This window comes from Meriones unguiculatus, chromosome 14 (genome assembly GCF_030254825.1).
Source record: "Meriones unguiculatus strain TT.TT164.6M chromosome 14, Bangor_MerUng_6.1, whole genome shotgun sequence".
Lineage (NCBI taxonomy): Eukaryota > Metazoa > Chordata > Mammalia > Rodentia > Muridae > Meriones > Meriones unguiculatus.
Genome location: NC_083361.1, coordinates 60,659,668 through 60,681,286, shown reverse-complemented (window position 1 = coordinate 60,681,286; position 21,619 = coordinate 60,659,668). Strand labels below are relative to the sequence as shown.

The window sequence follows — 21,619 nt, the reverse complement described above, 5'->3', positions numbered from 1 at the left end:
AGAGACGGTGGTGACATAGATGGCGGACGGTGAACATATAGCCTGGGATTCGTGTGTTTCAAAGTGCTTCTGCCGTTTCCTCATTCATTTGTTTTTAATAATGATTTTTTGCAAAATATTTTAAAATTGTGAGACCTGAGGTCTCACAAAATATACCTTCTATTTTCAAAGTAGCAGAATACTAAGTATGTATTTGCTAATAGCAGTATTTCCTCTTTTCTGGATGGATCTAAGTACAGTACTCAGAAATATTTTGTAAACTATTCCTAAACATGAGCTGTTTACCCGGGAAACGGATGTAGTCCCTTTTTTGGAAAGAAATTTCTCTAGGCTGTCTACCGCCCCCTATTCTGGTTTGCAAGCTAGTAGGATAAACCGTATGTTCTGTTGTTTAAAAGTAGTTGCTGAAGCCCTCTCCACCCCGCCCACTTATCTAAGTCCCTTCTAGTATGCTTAATTTTACATTTTATTGTGTTTTTAAATTTTCAAAAATGTAAGCTCTACCAACGAACACTATTTATGTATGGTCATTTAACTATCCCCTCACTCCTCTTCCCCCACCTACCCAATACACAGAAAAAAACAAACACACACACACACAAAAAAAAAAACAAAAAACAGTTTGGAGGAAACCGGGAAAAGAAGAGGAAAAAAGACATAGAAAAGAATGAGCTGAGCTTGTAGCTTGATGCTTGTCTGTGTTACGTAGAGTCCTGCAGGTGGCGACAGAAACCCACAAATGAGGAAAATCCCAAGGTACTTTTCTGTTGACTACATTGGGATTTTAATTCCAGCAATTTATTTTTAATTTGATACAATAATCTGTAAACAGAAATTATTACATCCATTTAAAAAATTTAATTTCCATGTTGTGTAATTTTCTGCTCCGTTTTTGTAATCATTTTCTCTCATATTATGTAGCTTGTTGAACTCCGCACAGAAGGGATAAAATCTAGATTATTGTCAGGTTAGTACAGATTTCCTTTGTCAATTAGATACATTGCACATTTGTATTGCTCTTTATTTTTACATAACTATTAGGTAAACTTACACATTATTGGATGCTTAGAAAATCTGTCCTGTGTATGTGAGCACTTGTGCATACGTACAAAGACACGCAGTCAAGCTATAATATTAAATCCAGTTTTCTCAAAGTGCTTTTTCTTCTTTGGCTACTTAAGGTTAATTTTAATGTGCTCAGACTCACATAGTTTTTTTTAAAATATTATCCAGTGCTAAAAACACAGCATAAACAATTGTCCTAATTAGAAAATGTGTAGCAGATATAATAACATTTCCATTCTTTTCATTGTTTCTTTTTGGATATTTAGGAACTGTAAAGGCAAAGTTAATGACTTAAAGAGTTGAGATTTCTTTCTCTGATACTGGTTAAGGTTCAAAAGTTCTTAAATTGCAATTTTTGCAAAGACATATATTCATTTGCAATTCTTTAGGTTTCAGCTTGAAAACACTGACTCTAGAGTGATTGCTTAAGCATAAAGCTAATTTCGGCTCTACTATTTTCTTGTAGCCTCATTAAAAAAAAAAAAAAACTTGCAGTGCGCATTTTCTAAGGAAACTGCCACAATTCCAAGGAAATGTAATTATTTTGCTTTAAATGCTTTAGGCTTTAGAAGTTGGGTGTCTCATCGGTGGACAACTGTGATGGTCTTGGGGAAATTATTTGAGTCTCTGTCATTATCTTTTCTTTGGAACTGTCTGCTAAGTCATATGATAAAGTTCAAAACCCAATAAGGTCCTGTCTACTATTTCCTTGGATTCAGACAGTTTTGTAATAGAAAGGGGGGATAAAAGGAAAGAGAGAGGAGGGGGGAAAGAGAAGGAGAGAGAGAGAAAGGGAGGGGAGGGAAAGGAAGAGGGAGATGGAGAGAGAGAGAGAGAGAGAGAGAGAGAGAGAGAGAGAGAGAGAGAGAGAAGAAACCAGACTTCTTATATTCTGTTTCAATTGCTCTTTCAATTACTCATGAGGGAGGCTAGGGGAAGGCGAGTCCGACCCCCTGAAAATCTATTTTGCAGCCTTCATAAGAAGAATATTCAGTTCTCTACTCTGTTAGCAGCTGACCAGAATCTAATCCATTAAAAATATATCGTAGTAAGCAGTTCTCGAAAATGTTTATAATAAATGATGAGAGCCAAGCTTCCACTGTGAGATTAGCAGTCAGAGAGGACGTGTTCATTGGGAAATAGGTTACTGCTTGACCAGTTGTCCTGCTGAGAAGCCTGCAGGACAGAAGGAGATTTAAAAGCTTGTGGTGTAAGGACTGTATTTGATTTTCCCCCTTTGCTTTCTTTTGCATATAACTGTGTTGTGCTTTTTGCATATAACTGGGATGTTTACCACTCATGTGGTGTTTTCTTCAGGGGGGCTCTATTATGAAGTTAATTTTAAGAGCAAAAGCATGGCATGTGTTTTTTGGGGATAACCCCATCCTTGTCTTGTGACCATCAAATGACCTATGCATATTAATGAAACTCATTTACTTCACAGAACTGGCTTTGTAGCTTGGGAAAAAAAAATGAGGGTAGGGATTTTGCTACGGATTGTGGTGACAATCCAGCGGCTTTCTGCTTGATTGAAGTCCAGTCTCTGCAGTGGACACTGGTGCCCATGAATAATGCCTTGGAGGTGGATGATACCTATAGTATCAGGGGCAGGAGTGACTAAGAGATCAAATACACTGGCTAAAAAGCCTTAGGGAAGCATTATGTGTCTGAGGTCTGATCTATTGTCTGGGAGGTCGGTTGTGTTAATGCACTCTGCAAAGATTACACTCCCTCTCTAATTGCTCACATACTTCCTTAAAGGATTTAAGCAGCCTGGAGAGGTGACGCTCCTTGGCAGGTTTTTGTCTTCTGCTGCAGTTGAAGTGTATCTGTCTTCCCACCTAGACTATTGTATCAGGTCTCCTCACTAGGCTGGAAGGCCCATGTCCCTAATGAGGGATGGAAGTAACCAGAGATGATACTTTATTCTTACTTGCTCCCTAAATACCCTGGAATTTACCCTGTGAGAAGGAGAGTGCCACTGTGTCCCATGGGGCAATCACAAAGGGTCCAAAACTGCATTGATTTTTGGACTGATATGTTTTCATAGTCTCTTCTCAGTGCTGGGATGATATGTGACATTTTATATATTGGGGTTAGATCAGTAGATCAGTTAAACATATGGGGAGGTATGAGCATTAACATCTCTGGGTGACTTCCTCCTCAAAACATGCACACACACACACACACACACACACACACACAAATACATACACACATATACATGCATCTTCATAATACTTATACTCTTAAACATGTGCACATGCACACATGCACACACAAGGACACACATGTTTTAAAATGTTTACAAGACCCATTCCACAAATAGGACCTAATAGCTTTGTCCAGACTTTCACTGTAAACTTCAAGTTAACATTTCTATGACCCGCCCCCCCCCTTTGGATTGTACTTAATAAACCTTATACACCTGGAAACCTTATATACCCAGAAGCCCAAGAAACAATGTGATCATTCCTAAAACTCACCAAACAATTAAAATGGCACTTGAACAATTCTCTCACCTGGCAGTTTAGGGAATACTGGTTGTCTGTGTTTGGCAGAGCACAGCGAGTCCGTTGCTTACATTTGTAATTTGTGTGCGTACAGGAGCAGGGAGGGCAGGTCTGCACACCTCTGTGAATGTTCTCTCCTCACTAGGCACCGTTGCATCACTGAGAGGCAAGGATCCCTCTTAGATCAGTCCCAACTATGAATACAGATTGTGTATATGGCCTGGAGCCCACAGTATAATGTTTATCTAGCATGTGAAAGAGACCTGGGAGGATTCCCTGTGTTTCACGATGGTACTGAGTGATGGGTGTGGAAGGATTTTTTTTTTTAAAGAAATCCTTGTTTGCCCCTTGAGATTTTTCACACTTCTTAGCCGACAACACAGTATTTTACCCGTCCTGTATAAAGCTGTCAGTGTGTGCAGTATATGTGAGTCTTGAAGACTCTAAGCAGATGACAGGAACAATTGCTGGAGGGAGAAAAACACGTCTGAAGCAGGATCTTCAGCGGCACACTTCCCTGGGATCTCTGGCCGCAGCTTCTACATGGCGGACTCCTTCTCACACGTTTTCCTTTCTGTGTGTTATCTCACACTGTTGGTAGATTGCACTGAATGTTTCATCTGTATATAAAAATTAAAAATTCAAACAAAAATCTGGCCCACATGAAGAACAGGCCCTTTGGGCATATGGTTCATTATGCATATTCGTTTAATTACTAAAACACTCGTGATGGCTTTTCTGCCCTTGCTTTCAACTTCCAAAGTTGGATCTCTTCTATTGCTCAGAAAATGCAGCACAGAATTCTGTTTTGAAGGTGGAGGGAGAAAGAGAAGGTGGAAAAGGAGGAGAAAGACGAAGAGGAGGAGGAGGAGGAAGAGGAGCAGGAGGAAGAAGAGAGAAGAAAAAGAAATAATAACCTTTGAAGAAAGGAGGAGTTCACTCAGAAGTGGACGCTTTCTTGATATGCAGCTGATGGGAGCTGGCATTCCTCCCCTCCTCTTGCTCTCCTCTCCTCTTACTTTCTCTCTCCCAGTCCCAATACAGCGCCTCCCCACCCCCACTGCGTCCAGGGCCGCTCTTACTGTGGTTAGTTCACATAGATGTGAACAGGGAGGTGAGGTGAGGCTAAGGATGAAGGTTTCCAGTATGTTCCCTTTGAGTCACGAGGGGAACGGGATCGCAGAGCTGTCTGCCTTTTATTGGTCAGAACGTGGCTGCTATGAAAATGTGACTTTAATTGATTTTTCAGGGCAAACAGGTGGTGATGGTTTAGACAGTCCCTGGTCTCGGTGCCACTCCTAATTTGAGGCTGTACATAGAATAGCTTTATTAAAATAAACAATCTCCTGGCTTTGGTGTTAGCTAGACATCTGCCTCTCGGCTTTTAGAGACCCTCTGGAAATATTTTCATTTTGTGATCCTCTTAAAAGTTTCAGTTTCTAAGCTAGTTGAAAGGGGACTTTATCTTCTATTCTCTTGTCATTAAACGTAGTGCTTTTGTCCTTTAGTGTAACACATTAGATAGAATTCTGAAGATGTATAAAGAGAATCATTGTTGTCTGTGGAGGTTTAATCAAAGGCACATTTTATTTACATGAGGCAGCAGATTTTCAACATATGAGGTCACAAGTTGAATGTGGGCTTATTCTGTTTTCCCTTGACTTGAACTTTCATGTAAGTGAGAAAAAAGATTGTGGGGTTGAATGTACACAGGGGTATGGGAGCTGTTCTGTAAGACCTTTTGGATTTTTCCTGATTTACAAGGGTGTCTCTACCTTAAGAGAAAATTTCCTGAGCTCCTATTGATGATAATAGATTCAAAACTTCTAAATATACCTGTCTGGAAAAGGAGATTCCAAATCTTGGCAGCATCTTTATCTACAGTGACAGAAATGGGTGGCTCTGACAGCAAGCCCAAGTTTACTTTTCAATTAAGCAAATCAGTACGCTAAGGGAGGTCCTCCAAGATATACTTTGTGGGATTCCTAAAGGAATGCTACTTTGCTATAAATAGCATCACTCACTACTCACTTTGGAAGTTAAGGCACCTGAGTTTGCTTTTACCAGAGTGAGTGTATATACTGAACAGACTTGGTGTGAATAGTCCTGCTGCTTTCAGGCCCAAGAAACAGAGCTGCAGATGGGTGTAATTGAACAGAAGGAACTGTTCATTCTAGTGCTACACTTCCACTAATCAACTCCACTTGGTTAATATCAGATACTCCCATACCTTGTTTTAATTCGGATCTTCCCATGAATACAAAGGACCAATGACTGTTAATGGTTCAATTTTAGTCATATTCACAGTGCGCTGCTCTCTGATTTTGGAGAGAGAGCCCATTCACAGCAAACCTTGTCCAGCCGGAGGATGACTGGAGTATGGCTCTTTCGTCCTCTTCTGGGGCAGATCCCAAACAGTCTATAATAATGCTTCAGAAAGGAGTTGAGACCCTCACCAGTTCATGCAATGGAACTATTGGTTTTTTGACCTCCTCAGATACCCAGCTTTATAGGAAATTAACTAGAGATTTAATTTTTTTTTCAGTCTGTTTCTTACACAAGAATAGAGAACTTGCTGATAATAGTGAAAAATGTATTTATCAAAGTCAGGCTTTCAACTGCTCAATTACCGGCTTTGACACAAATGCATAATGAGGAATTTATTGTCTGAGTGTAGAGTTGAAGTTATGATTATTACAGGTGAAAAGTCAACAGTTACTGCACATTAGCTGCATCTTTTCTTTCATTCAGTTTAGTGCTTTGTACTTTACAAACTTGTTGCCTGTCCTTTATGTGTGATGTGGGATTGTTTTGGGTTGTGAGTGAAATGGAAAGTGTCAAGAAGCCTAACCCACATAAGAACTGCTCAGAGGAGCATGGGAAGACATTTAATGAAAACTGAGCCAGGTATGGTGGCATGTTCCTGGAACCCAGCACTTGGGAAATGCATGGATTGCATGCATGAATGATTAACTCTGAGTCACCAAGAGTGCACTGGTGTTGAGAGTGAAGATTTGAATTCACTGCTTCATGATTCCCGTGTCTTCTGCCCTCTGTCCTGTTAAATCTGATTCTATGCCTGCACCTGTGTCTGTGTCTGTCCCTGTGTGTCTGTCTGGAGAAGAAATGGAATACTTTACCAAACTCCTTAACAGAGCTTTAAAAGCGATTAAGTCACTGACTCCAACTGATCCCAATTGACCCAGATAACAAGCATCAATGTTTATCAACCAGTACCAATAAACTCTCAACTTTCCTGGTATATTTTAGGATGTTGCTTTCAACCTCTGTGTTCGGAACTTTGTGCAAATGGTACACATATATTGCCTGGGTCAGGAGCATGGGAGATCCCTAATTAAAGATCTCAGTTACACATTAGCTTAAGTTGTTAAAGCTGATCACATAGAAACCCAAGTCAACTAAGATTGATTGTTACATTGTTCTCTTAAATGCAGGTTAAACAAACAGTCTTAGTGAACAGTAGGGTGGCACTCTTAAGCCTCAGTGACTTCAAAGTGTGTTAATAACTACAGCTGTGTGATCCAGCTCAAGTTCCAGTCTCTGAGAATGTAAGAGAGACTGTCAGAATGTTGCATCTCCACAGGAAGGCAGAGACAGAAAGATCACTGCAAATTCAAGGGTAGCCTGGTCTATATAGTGAGTTCCAGGCAAGGTATGGCTACAGAATCCAGCTTAGTATGGCAATATGGCTGTTCCATGGTATGGTTAAGTAGCCTATATTTTTGATAAGCAGCTACACCAAAGTTCACACAGGGCTCTTGGTTCCATTTAACACTAATTTCATAAACAATTTATAAGCCCAAATATGCAAACCCTAATTTTTAATTAATACTTGTTTTTCTTCATTTTTTACCATTTTAGTGTTTTTTTATATTATTAAAAACCTTTGTTTCTTTATATATACTGGATATGAGTCCTCTGTCAGATATAGGGTTGGTGAAGATCCTTTCCCAATCTGTAGGTTGTCGTTTTGTTCTGACGACAGTGTCCTTTGCTTTACAGAAGCTTTTCAGTTTCATGAGGTCCCATTTATTGATTATTGCTCTTAGAGCCTATGCTCTTGGTGTTCTGTTCAGGAAGTTGTCTCCTGTACCAATGAGTTCAAGGCTCTTCCCCACTTTTTCTTCTAACAGGTTTAGTGTGTCTGGTTTTATGTTGAGGTCTTTGATCTACTTGGACTTTAGTTTTGTGCAGGGTGATAAGTATGGATCCATTTGTAATCAAGTAATCCAATTAAAAATAGAGTACAGATCTAAACAGAGAATTCTCAATAGAGGAATATTGAATGGCAGAGAAACACTTAAAGAAATGCTTAACCTCATTAGCCATCAGGGAAATGCAAATTAAAAGGAGCCTAAGATTTCACCTTACACCCATCAGAATGGCTAAGATAAAAAACTCAAGATACAACATATGCTAGAGAGGTTGTGAAGAAAGGGGAACTCTCCACTGCTGGTGGGAATTTAAACTTGTACAACCACTCTGGAAAGCAATCTGGCGCTTTCTCAGACAACTAGGAATAGTGCTTCCTCAAGATCCAGCTATACCACTCCTAGGCATATATCCAAAAGATTCTCAAGTACACAATAAGGACATTTGCTTAACTATGTTTGTAGCAGCCTTATTTGTAATAGCCAGAAGCTGGAAACAGCCCAGATGCCCCTCAACTGAAGAATGGATGCAGAAATTGTGGTATATCTACACAATGGAATATTACTCAGCAATAAAAAAAACAAGGAAATCATGAAATTTGCAGGTAAATGGTGGGATCTGGAAAAGATCATCCTGAGTGAGCTATCCCAGAAGCAGAAATATGCACACAGTACATACTCACTCATATAGACATATAATACAGGATAAACCTACTAAGGACTATGCGTAGAGATAACGTAAGACCCCTGCACAGATGTAGCCCATGGCAGGTCAGTATTCAAGTGGGTTCCATTGTAATAGGAACAGGGACTGTCTATGACATGAACTGATGGCCTGCTCTTTAATTACCTCCCTCTGAGGGGGAAGCAGCATTACCAGGCCACAGAAGAAGACAATGCAGCCACTCCTGATGAGACCTAATTGACTAGGATCAGAAGAAAGGAAAAGAAGACCTCCCCTATCAATGGACTTGGGGAGGGGCATGCATGCAGAGGGTGGAGGAAGGGAGGGATTGGGACAGGAGGAGGGAAGGAACCACAGGGCAGATACAAAGTGAATAAAATGTAATTAATAAAGAATAAAAAAGGAGATAAAAAGAACCTTTGTTTCTTACTTATTTAATACTTTGTGATCTATTGTCAGTGAGCAAAAGGACACAATCAGAGGACAACTTCAAAAGAAGAGCTGCAAAATGATTTAGAGGAGGAGCCATGTCAATAGACAATGTCTCAATGTAGCTATTTAGAAACAATCTTCTGGAATTTGTAGAAACTATTCCGTTGGTTGCTAGCTTTGTTGTTTCAATAGATGATTACTGAACTGGTTGCAAATAATTTTGCTGTGAAGCCCTATAGATACAGGCAGATTTGTTTTTTAAGACTCTTCATTACATGTGATAACATCCTTCTCATGTCATCCCCAAAGAAACAGCATCCAAAAGAAGACCGTATGAGAGATTTGCTCATATCCCATGGCCATTCTAGTAAATTCTTTATAGTTAACTTGGAGCTACTGAGCCCTTATGGTATTTCAATCTTTATGGTTTTCCTACGAAAACACAAAGTCTCTTTATGGGTCATTTTATCTTATTTGACATTCTGACAATATATCTCATATATATGAGAGGGATACGTGTATGTCAAATTAATATATGTATGTAAATGAATTTATCAACATTTATTTATTGCATGTTGTATGTCTGTATGTGTCTGATTGAGTGTGTGAAGGGTATAGCACATGCAGGTGGGCTCTGTTCTTTCATCATGTGGCTCCCAGGGAGTAAATTCAGGTTATCAGGCTTGGTGGGAACAGTTTTAGCTACCGAGTCATGTCTCTAGGTTTGGCTAATTAATTTCAAGGCAGAAATTATTTCTGGTGAAAAAAAAAATGAGGGAGTTTCATAGTTAGGCAGGATTGCGGGCTTGTCACATCTTCATTTTGTGTAAAATAAGATGACAGAGAGATACGCATAGTAGGTTTGTTTCCTTGGTGTCATTAACCAAACTCCAGGTAAAACTAATGTGGTGGGTTTATATTTATTGATGTGCAAATGTCGAATCCTTCCTGTATCTTCAGGATGAAACCTACTTGGCCATGGTGAATCATCATTTTGATGTGTTCTTGGATTTGGTTTGCAAGGTTTTTGTTTTGTTTTGTTTTTATAAAAAAGAACCTTTTTTAAAAAAAAAAAGATTTATTTATTATGTATACAGTGTTCTGCCTGCATGTACACCTACACACCAGAAGAGGTCACCAGATTATAAATGGTTGTGAGCCACCACATGGTTTACTGGGAATTGAACTCAGGACCTTTGGAAGGGCAGCCAGTGCTCTTAACCTCTGAGCTATCTTTCCAGCCTGGTTTGCAAGTATTTCATTGAGAATTTTTAGACCTATGTTCATAAGGAAAATTGATGTGTAATTCTCTTTCTTTGTTGGATTTTCATGTGCTTTAGGTATCAGGATAATTGTCATCTTGTAAAATGAATTAGGAAATATTCTTTTCACTTCCATTTTGAGAAAGATTGACATTAATTCTTCTTCGAAGGTCTGGTTGAATTCTGAGATAAATCTATCTGGTTTTAGGCTTTTTTGGGGTGTAGGGCTGGTTGAGAGCCTTTTTTTTTTACTGTCTCTATTTCACTAGGGGTTATGGGCCTGTTTAAGTTGTTTATCTGATCATGATTTAACTTTGGTAGATTGTATATATCAATAAATGTACACATTTCACTTTGGTTTTCCAGATGGTGGAGCATATATTGTTAAAATATGTCCTCATAATTTTCTGGACTTCCTTGGTGTTTGTTGTGATGTTCCCCCTTTGTTTCTAAGTTTATTAATTTAGCCATGTTCTCTCTGTCTTTTAGTTAATTTGGCTAAGGGTTTATCAATCTTATTGACTTTTTTCAGAGAACCAACTTTGTTTCATTGATTCTTTGTTGTTTTTCTATTTTATTGATTTCAGCCCTGAGTTTGGTTCCTTTTTGTTGCCCAATTATTTGTTTGTTATTTCTTCTTATTCCACCTTTTACATGTGTTGCTAATTTACTAATAGGCTACCTCTCCAACTGTTTGATATAGGCACCTAGTGCTATGAGCTTGCCTCTTAGAATCACCTTCTTTGTGTCCAATAGGTTTAGTTAAGTTCTGCTTTCATTTTCACTCAATTCTAATAATTTTATAATACTTTCTCGACTCATTTTTCATTCAGTACTGAGTTATTCAGTTTCCATGAATTTTTAAGCTTTCTGTTGTTTCCTTTGTTGGATATCAAGCTTTAATCAATGGTGGTCAGATAGAATACAGGGGTTTATTTCGATTTTTTTGTTACTGTTGAGACTTACTCTGTGTCTGAGTATGTGGTCAAGTTTGGTGAACACTCCATGCAGTGCTGAGGAAAAGGATTTTCTTTTGTGTTTGGATGGAGTTTTCTATGAATATTTTCCAAGTCCATTTAATTTATGACATTACTTAACTCTATCATTTCTCCGTTTAGGATATTTTTTGATAACATGTCTATTGATATTGAAGTCACTCACTATGGTGTTAGGGTTGCTATGTGATTTTAGCTGTAGTATTGTTTCATTTAGGAAAGTGGATGTTCTTGTGATAAGTGTATAAACATTTAAAATTGTAATATCCTCTTGGCAAATCCATTAATAAGTATGTCCTTCCCTATATATTCTAATTCATTTTAGTTTGAGGCTTATTTTGTCAGATACTAAAATGGCTACAGCTGCTTTGTTCCTGGGTCCATTTGCTTGGAATAATCTTTCTTTTCTCCTTATTCTTTTAAGCTGTGGTGATGTTTAGCCTTGATGTTAAGGTATGTTTATTGGATGCAGCAGAATAAAGGATCTGGTTTTCAAATCCAATCTATTAGTCTGTGCCTTTTTATTTGGGAAATTGAAAACATTAATATTAGTAACATTAAAGTTAATAATTAAGTTAGTCCCATGAGCAGTGTTATTTGATTCCTGTTATTTTGTTGATATGATTTGGGTTTTTCCACTTTTTGTTAATCCTTTGTGTTTCTTTAGGTGTGGATACCCTCTTCAGGTTTAAGTTTTCTTTCTAGGCCTTCAGTAGCATTAATATGGTAGAAAATTCTGCTTAAATTTGGTTTTAGTAGTCTGGACTGACCTCTATAGTCTCTTAGAGTTTACAGATTATCTGCCCAGGCTCATCTGGCTACCGTGTTTCTACTGGAGCATCAAGTGTTATAGTTCGATCGTTATATATTACTTGGTCTTTTAATATTCTTTATTTTTCATGTTTGGTGTTTGGATTATTATGCATCATGAGGAATTTCATTTCTGCTTGTGTCTATTTAGTGTTCTGTGTGCATCTTGTAAATTGATAGTAATCTCCTTAAAATTAGAGAAATTTCATTCTATGATTGTGTTTAAAATGTTTTCTACATCTTTGATAGATTTGCTATTTCCATTGTGTCTTCAATTTCCTGGATGTTTTGTGCCTAGAGGTTCTTTTTTTAATATTTAACATTTTTGACATTATCCATTTCTTCTACCTTGTCTTCAATGTCTGAGGTTCACTCTTCTATGTCTAAGTTTTTACCTAGCAGTGTATCAGAGACTGAGAGTGTTTCTAGGTTTATGGGGCTGACAAAATGGAAAAGGAAAAGGCTAGAAGGACTGAGAGAGTCCAAAGAAAGGAGGCAATCTGAGTCTATCCCAAGATTTCAGATGGAGTCCCCCAAGAATAGAGGATGGGTGGGAAGAGATGCCCCTGCAAGCCATCAGCTATGGTACTGGAAATGAGACTGGAAAGATTGCAATGGAGGACAGGAGGGAAAGTAAAATTCTTCTCCCTGAGTCCAAGCCTGGTGTGGCCACTGGGGGTCCTAAGTAGAAAAGGGGGTAGAAAGAAGGGGAAGAGCTGCATCCACTGTGGAATTGGGTGCAGCCTACTAGGAATGAAGATAGGGTGGAAGGAGAGGAAGTAGTCTGCTATAGGATAAAACCCATACTGTGTTTTATGTTAATATTCTTGCAAGACTAATTAAATGTAGCATCGAAATGATTTTTGTTGATGTTCCTTACCAGGTTGGTGAAATTCTTCTTGTACATGTTTTGTAAGAACAGATGAGCATGGAATTTTTGTCAAATACTTTATCCATATTTTTCACCTTTTATTCTGTCAAAATGGTAATTTTCATTGTGTTTTATATAAACTAAGCTACATTTTTACTGTTCTTGTACGTATTTTACTTGGTCTTGATTTTAATACCTTGTTTTCCGTATATACCTTGATTTTGTGTTTCAAGGGTGAGGAATTTTGTATGTACTCTCATTTTAGCCATTGACTGTGACTTTTTTGTAATAATTTTGTCAGGTTTGAATATCACAGTACTAACAACTTTATAAAGTTACTTGTGCAGGTTTTCTTTTACTCTAATGTTTCTTCTTTCAATGTTGAGTATAAATTCAAGTGATATTATTTGCACCTCAAATTTTCTTAGTGGAGATGCTTTTATTTGATCATTAAGCCAATTTATCTTTCAGTTGTGTTAATCTTTATTTTTGCTATAAATTTCTCCGTTATTTAAGTTATTGTTTTTTCTAGATGTTGTTTATAATCTCTGCCAGTTATGTTTATAATATTTAGCACATTAACACTTAGTGTAATTATTGTATTTTGGATTTAGAAAAATGAGTATTTCATTTTTCTCGATATTTGTATGGTTTCTTCTTAATTTCCCTTTTTTGTCTTTTAGGTTTCCATTTGTATAAATATGGTTACTTTTATATTTTATTTTTCAGTGTATGTATCAGAGAAATAGAGAGACAGGGTAAGGGAAGAAGAAAAGGTGAGGTAGCCATTGGACCTAAGGTGGTCACGTGCATGCAAGTCATGCTGACTCGCTATTCTCATTGTTGTCAGCAGACACCTCCCGTTTTGCTTTATTAAGTTTCCTATTTTGCTTGGTTAAGCCTCCTGTTTTGCTTGGATATGTGTACTTAGAAAGTCCCTTGCGGTTTGCCTATATAAGTGGCTTGCTCTGTAATAAAGACTGCACCGTGATCAGAGCACTGTCTTTATGTTCCTGTTTGTGTTCTCTGTCTCTTTTAATTCCCAGCCCCTTGTGCAGGTGGTTACTATTGGTGGTGGCGGGTGACTACAAAAAGGATAGAGGGACACGGGGTCGGGGGCAAAGAACAAACATGTTATACACGCTACAAATAAATTCGTATTTGTGTGCATGTTATCATCCCTTAACTTTTGATAGTCAACCTAGGATTGGTATTACATGCCATTTGATCCATATAAACACTGCTTCTTGCCTCAGTTGATCTGCATACCATCTTATATAGTTGAGTTTTTGTGTTTTCTACTTAATGCATTATAAACTCCATGACAGATAATGTTAAAAGCCTTGCTTTGAAGAGGCATAAGTATTTTAAAATAGTACTTTACACTTTAATTTGTCTGGACCATTTTTAAAGTGTTATTACCTGTGCCATCACTGTGACTGCAGTATTTCTTGGGTCGATAATGAGAAAACACTCACAGATCCCAAAGCAGTTCTGAAAGAAACAAATGTCATTATTAGAGCATATTTGTTGTATAATTATATCTATCTATCTATCTATCTATCTATCTATCTATCTATCTATCTAATCATCCCTCCAAATAAAAAATTCTGAAATGGAAAATGAGATACACAAATATGGATGAACCTTCTTTTGGACTGTATGATATTATGTTCCATAGAAATTTGTCAACACACATAGTTACAGTTTTCTTACAAATGTTTTCTGCTGAAGTGGCTGGTGAAATTTCATCAGCATATTTGAGAAGAAAGTGATACTGTACATCTAAAAAAGTTAGATTAATGTATAAATTTAGTTGCTAAAAGTGACTGTAGAGAAAGTTTTCAGTTGGATGCTTGTTTCTAACTATAAAAAATGAAAAAGAATAAAGATCATACACATGCAATCATCATTAAAAATAGATTTATCATTTCAGAGTATAATAGGACTCCTGTAGTAGAACGTTGAATGCTGAAGCACGAACCTTGAGGTTACATGTTTGACCATTTATTACAAGAAAAAGCCATAGTTTCAATCAAAGGTTAAGAACAGTCATTTGACTGGAGAACTATACCAGGTAAAAATGAATGTTCTTGTTTAATGAATAAAGAGAATGTAAGACCTTCTATTGAATAAAATATTGTCATATTTTACAGGTTTTTAAGCAAATAGCTGGGTATGAACAGTTTTTAATGGGTAATGAAAGGGTTCATTTGAGAAGGACACTCCATTTTTAAGAGAATATTGCTTTGGGGATGAGAAGGAGACAGCGGAGGGTTGTTGACAGCAGGAAGAACTACCTGCAGTATATTATTTTTGAAAAATAAAAATAGCAAGTAACTGAAAAGTGACAGAGGAAATCTCAGCACTTGGGGGGGTCTATATATTTTTATCATCTTAAAATATTTGGCCATGTAAACTATAACATGTGTCATAAGGTGTTGAAGAATGCTTATGAAAATAACACAAAAATCAAATAATTTATATCATTGGAATCAATGCAAAGGTATTTTTGTGTTAGTATGTTCAGCAGAACAATATATATATATATATATATATATAAAGAAATATATATATATATATATATATATATATAAAGAAATATATATATATATTGCTTTGGGGATGAGAGAGAGAGAGAGATCATTAGACCTTGTGAAGGAGTTTCCCAAACAAGTAGAAGAATGTTTAAAAACTTTGTTTAAATAAATATATCCTATTAATATATTAAAATGAGAAGGATAACATTATTTTTCAGAAGATGGCAAAAATGGAAAACAAACAGAAGACAATTGATTAGCCACCATTCATTACTGATTTAAGAAGTAACACTCATGAAATAGACTCTTCTTAGAATGAATGGAGATTTGGAGCAGATACAAAGGAGTGCTCTTAAATCATTTGTGAGATACCAACAGTACTAAAATGAACACCTCTATGAATTTTCTCATATTAAAACCGAATGGATTTGTATACATTCTTAGTATTACATGATTTATACATTGCAAACTAAAAGCTAATGTCATGCTTAATGATAGAAAGAGAGAAAACCAGAACAATTTTCATTAAAGTATGAAATTAGACAATACTATCTCTCCCCATATCTTTATGTCCATTGCTTTGTAGGAGTAATGAAATTAAAGAAACACCAAGTTATAAACACAGGAAGGAAGAAACAGAAAATACTTCTTACACATACTTCATGTGAATATATTTTAGAAATCCCCAAATTAAAAAAAAAAAAAAACACAATGCTATTTGAAACAAGAACAAAATATTCAGCAAGGTTATTAATTTTAAAAATTAATATATTCAAATTAGATGATTTTTCATAAAAATTATAACCAGTTTGAAAAATGGGGGTGGAATTATTTAGTACTGACAACCAAAAATAAAAAAAATTAAGCAATCTATAATGGTTATAAGATTTTTAAATTTTAGTAAAATGTCCTGGGCAGTAAACAATACTACTTTTGGATAGTAAGTTTTTATATTTATGATGAAATATTCTACCTTGAGGTTTCTTTTTTTATACACACTGGAAGCTGATATTTACAAATCATGTGACTCATCTCACAGAATACGTGTGGACATATGTCCCAAGTATTGCAGTAGTTTTCCCAAAAGGGCAGCCCTGTGTTCTCCTGTTCTGTGTCCTTGGAGATTGTGCCCCTGTGTGTCTTACGTATTGTAGCTTAGGGCCTTGAGTTCTCACTTGCCCTTCCACAGCAAATGACACATGTCACCGAAGCTGAGAATGATGGGTCCAGGTGCATGCATATTTTCATAATATCAGAAGTAATACCTAATTCTATTCTAAGAGCTTTACAGTTTTACAGCTTTCTCGATTTATGATTCTTAAAGAGATGTGGGAAACATGCATGTATGTTAAATACCTGTGGTTTGAAATATTGGTACCCATTCTCCCCGGTTCAAATCCTTTTTACTGATGGCAAGGATTTTGCCATAACCGACTGAGTTCAGTTTGTGATACCCATGTACTTATGAGTGTGTGTCTATGTACTGGAGTGTAGTCAACCTACCAGGGCCCGGAGGCTTCAACCTTAAAAACAAAAAACAAAAAACCGAGTCTCCTTCCCACAGAAGCCATCAATTACCCCTCGCTTTCTCCTTTGTGAATCTATCAGTGCAGCAGTCCTGCCATGTCCAGAAGACACTGTTTCACCCCAGTTCTCCCTGATCTCTGGCTTCTATAGTCAGACTTTTCATCTTTTCTGAAACAGTCCCTAAACTCTGGGGAAAGAGGCTGTGGTACAGATGTTCTCTTTATGGATGAGTATTCCAATGATATGTATTCTCTGCATTCTGACCAGCTGTTAGTTTTTGTATTAAGCAATGTCACCTGAATGTAGAATCATTTCTGATGAGGTCTGAGAGCTACACTAAACTATAGCTGAGGTATGAATTTAAAGGGCAGTTTGAGGCTTGTCCACTCAGCAGAATAGTAGTGGTAGGTTTGTCCGTTGGAGCCTGTGGTCTCTCCAGCAAAGGGTTTCTGCCTAGATTTATATTACTAAAAGAGCATTTTTTTTTCCTGTGGAGGGTGTCTTAAATCCAAACAGAAGGTAGTTGATTACTCCTATACTATTTGTGCCACTGTTGTATGCTGAGCATAACTTTTCAACCCAGTCATTTTTGTAGCTCATGGGGTTAAAAGCTTGGTACAACTGTTAATGATTGTTTTCTCCAAGCAGCCTACTCACTACCTTCCAGTGCTATGGTATCTAACCAACAGAGAAGATGCTTCCTGATTAATACCAACTTTATTTCTCCATTTCCTATGAACATTGTTTTCATCAATGCAGTTCTGCTTAGCAACCAAGAGCAGTGACAGCACTCTATTTTGAGTGTCTCTGACATTTCTGGAGAATAGCTTAGAAGTATCCCATACCTGGTACTGAGCTTTATGTTTGTTTGTTTGTTTTTTAAATCAACCTTTGACTTCTGGGAGGAACTATCTATCTATCTATCTATCTATCTATCCATCTATCCATCTATCATCTGTTTACTTCCTATAACTTTCAGTTTCATCTTTCAGTCATCTTCTGTGTTGGTTATTCCTTCCCCCACCCTGGTTCTCTGCCCTCCCCTCCCATCCTTCTCCCTACTTAAACCTCCCTTTTCATGATGTCCCCTTTTCCCTTCATATCACTTGTGTTCCAATATTCACTCTTCCCTAAGATATCCCTAAGCTGCTTTCCAGTTCCCTGGTTTCTACAGTAGGTACTCTATACAAATCTAAAGATTTGACAGTAAGATACACATGAGTGAAAACATGTAACATTTGATTTTCTGGGTCTAGCTATGTCACTTAGTATATTTTCCAGTTTTATTCATTTACCTGCACATATCGTTTTTCTTTACAGTGGAATAAAACTCCATTGTGTATAGGCATCACATTTTTATTATCTATTCATTAGTTAAGGGACACCTAGGTTATTTTCCTGTCCCAGCTATTTTGAATAGAGCAGTTATGAACATGTTTGAACATATGTCTTGTCTCTATAATAGGAAATACAGTCCTTTGGGTATATGTCAGTAATGATATAGCTTAGTAATATAGTTTATCTCTTCCTGGGTCTTTTAGAAACTGCCACACTGGTTTTCATTATGGCTGTACCCATTTGCACCTTCACCCTTTTGAGCTATTCCTAAAGTTAATCGTGCAATGTCAATGAATTAACAATGTGAAATTCCCATCCTCTGTTTTATTCAAGAGTCATGGATTCTTATTTGTTTTCCTGGCAGATGTTTTTGGTCACTGTCTGGAATTTTGAACTCTACATGATCCCTCTGGCATTGCTACTCCTCTTTCTGTACAACTTCCTCAGACCCATGAAAGGGAAAGGCAGCAGTACCCAGGACAGCCAGGTAAGCAAAGAGACACAGAGTTCCTCCAGTGTCCTGATGAGAAATAGGATAGTGGCAGTGGATTAATACCATGGCCACGTCATGCTCCATTCGGTGTTAGAACCATGAAGAATGATGTGTAAGTACACAGCTTCCAGTTTTCAGAATATGTGCTTTATCACACAGATTCTGGAATGTTTCTTTTTTCATGGCTTATATTCCCACATCTCAGCTGATGTTCTTAACATGAGAAGAACCCTCCCTAGAAATCTGTACATTCATCTGGTTTGTGATAGGGTTCCTAGAAATCACCCTTTAAACAGTAGAGGATAATCTTTGAGAGTACTGTAAAAACTCTCTGGAAAGCTGGGTTGGCCCATTCTTCCTCTTGTGGATTCCCCAGGGCACTTCCAGAGTGCCCACTCTCTATTCCCAAATGCCAGTTAGCCCTCAAAATCCCTCTATGTGAAAAGGGACATTGTCCCTTCTGAAGCAAATCCCTTGGTGTCTGCTTCTCTGGCCCTCCTGATTCCTCTCATCCATCCCAACTCAGGCAGTATGTTTTGGTTCTATGTGAACCAGAACTTGAATTTGGTAACTAGCATTAGGATCAAAATTTGACATTTCTGATTTAAGAAACAGGCTTTAAAATCAAAACTCTAAAATATCTGTGCCTGATAAATTTCTTTGTAAAAATATTGTCTAAAAGTGAGTTTTTCCATGATTCTAATTCAAACTTGTCATATGAGTTTTTATATTCTTGTTTTTAAAAGTACCTTTGAGAGAATAGATATTGAAGGACATTTCTGATTTCATTTGGTTTTTATTATCTAATGAAATAGTCATGGACATATCATTAAGATAGAATAACTATTTTTTAATTGGATTCCTTGATTTGTTGCTGTTTAACTTCTTGAGTTCTTTATATATACTATATATTAGCTCTCTGTCAGATATAGGGTTGGTGAAGATCCTTTCCCAATCTGTAGGTTGTCGTTTTGTTCTGACAACAGTGTCCTTTGCTTTACAGAAGCTTTTCAGTTTCATGAGGTCCCATATATTGATTATTGCTCTTAGAGCCTGTGTTGTTGGTGTTCTGTTCAGGAAGTTGTCTCCTGTACCAATGAGTTCAAGGCTCTTCCTCACTTTTTCTTCTAACAGGTTTAGTGTGTCTGTTTTATGTTGAGGTCTTTAATCCACTTGGACTTTAGTTTTGTGCAGGGTGATAAGTATGAATCTATTTGCATTTTTCTACATGTAGACATCCAGTTGGACCAGCACCATTTGTTGAAGATGTTGTCTTTTTTCCATTGTATGGTTTTGGCTTCTTTGTCAAGAACCAGGTGTCCATAAGTGTGTGGGTTTACAGCAACAAATCAAGTAATCCAATTAAAAAATGGGGTACAGAGCCAAACAGAGAATTCTCAATAGAGGAATATCCAATAGCAGAGAAACACTTAAGGAAATGTTCAACGTCCTTAGTCATCAGGGAAATGCAAATTAAAACGACCCTGAGATTTCACCTTACACCCCTCAGAATGACTAAGATGAATTACTCAAGTGACAACACATGCTGGAGAAGATGTGGAGAAAGGGGAATCCCTCTCCACTGCTGGTGGGAGTGTAAACTTACACAACCACTTTGGAAATCAATCTGGAACTATCTCAGATAATTAGGAATAGTGCTTCCTCAAGGTCCAGCTATACCACTCCTAGGCATATATCCAAAAGACTCTCAAGTATGCAGCAAGGACATTTGCTCAACCATATTTGTAGCAGCTTTATTTGTAATAGCCAGAAGCTGGAAACAACCCATATGTCCCTCAGTTAAGGAATGAATACAGAAATTGTGGTACATCTACACAATGGAATATTACTCAGCAATAAAAAAACAAGGAAATCATGAAATTTGTAGGTAAATGGTGGGAACTGGAAAAGATCATCCTAAGTGAGGTATCCCAGAAGCAGAAAGCACACAGGGTATATACTCACTCATAAGTGGATATTAGACATATTATATAGGATAAACTTACTAAAATCTGTACACCTAACGAAACTAATTAGGAAGGAGGACTCTGGCTAAGATGTTTAATCCCCTTTCAGAAAGGCAATAAGGATGGACATCAGAGGAGGGAGAAAACAGGGAATAAGATAGGAGCCTACCACAGAGGGCCTCTGAAAGGCTCTACCCTGCATGGTATCGAGGCAGATGCTGAGACTCATAGCCAAACTTTGGGCAGAGTGTGGGGAGTCTTATGAAAGAAGTGGGAGATAGTAAGACCTGGAGAGGACAGGAGCTCACAAGGACAGCAACAGATCGAAAATAGCAACAATAGACTACTACACTGATAATAAAAGATTTACTCAATGGCAACACCTTTGACTTCCAGCTGAAAACAAACAGCATTCATAGAAGACACATATTGATTATGTAGGCTTGGGATTTACCTGTAATTTTATATAGAAACTTTCACTGGGCATTTAACACTAGATAAAATAAGACCTGGAGAGGACAGGAGCTCCACAAGGACAGCAACAGATTGAAAAAATCTGAGCACAGGGGTCTTTTCTGAAACTGATACTCCAACCAAGGACCACTCATGGAGATGGCCTGGAACCCCTGCACAGAGGTAGCCCATGGCAGTTCAGTGTCCAAGTGGGCTCCCTAGTAAGAGGACAGGGACTGTCTCTGACAGGAACTGATTGGCCTGCTCTTTGATCACCTGCCCCCAATGGGGGAGCAGCCTTACCAGGCCACAGAAGAAGACAATGCAGCCACTCCTGATGAGACCTGATAGATTAGGATCAGAGGGAGGGGGAAGAGGATCTCCCTAATCAGTGGACTGGGAGAGTGACAGGGGTGGGGAAGAGGGAGGTAGGATTGGGAGGGAAGAAGGGAGGGAGGTAAAGGGGGAATACAAAGTGAATGAACTGTAATTAAAT

General features: G+C 37.6%; 1 protein-coding gene across 4 annotated transcripts in view; it reads left to right on the top strand.

Annotated features, from left to right (window-relative positions):
• Positions 1 to 21,619, top strand: part of Mctp2 (multiple C2 and transmembrane domain containing 2) — a 238,291-nt gene that overhangs the window by 172,918 nt on the left and 43,754 nt on the right. For all 4 annotated transcript variants that reach the window (XM_060367331.1, XM_060367332.1, XM_060367333.1 and 1 more), the window contains one exon: positions 18,575 to 18,697. In XM_060367331.1, the coding sequence (XP_060223314.1) occupies positions 18,575 to 18,697 (123 nt within the window). The remainder of the gene's footprint in view (positions 1 to 18,574; positions 18,698 to 21,619) is intronic.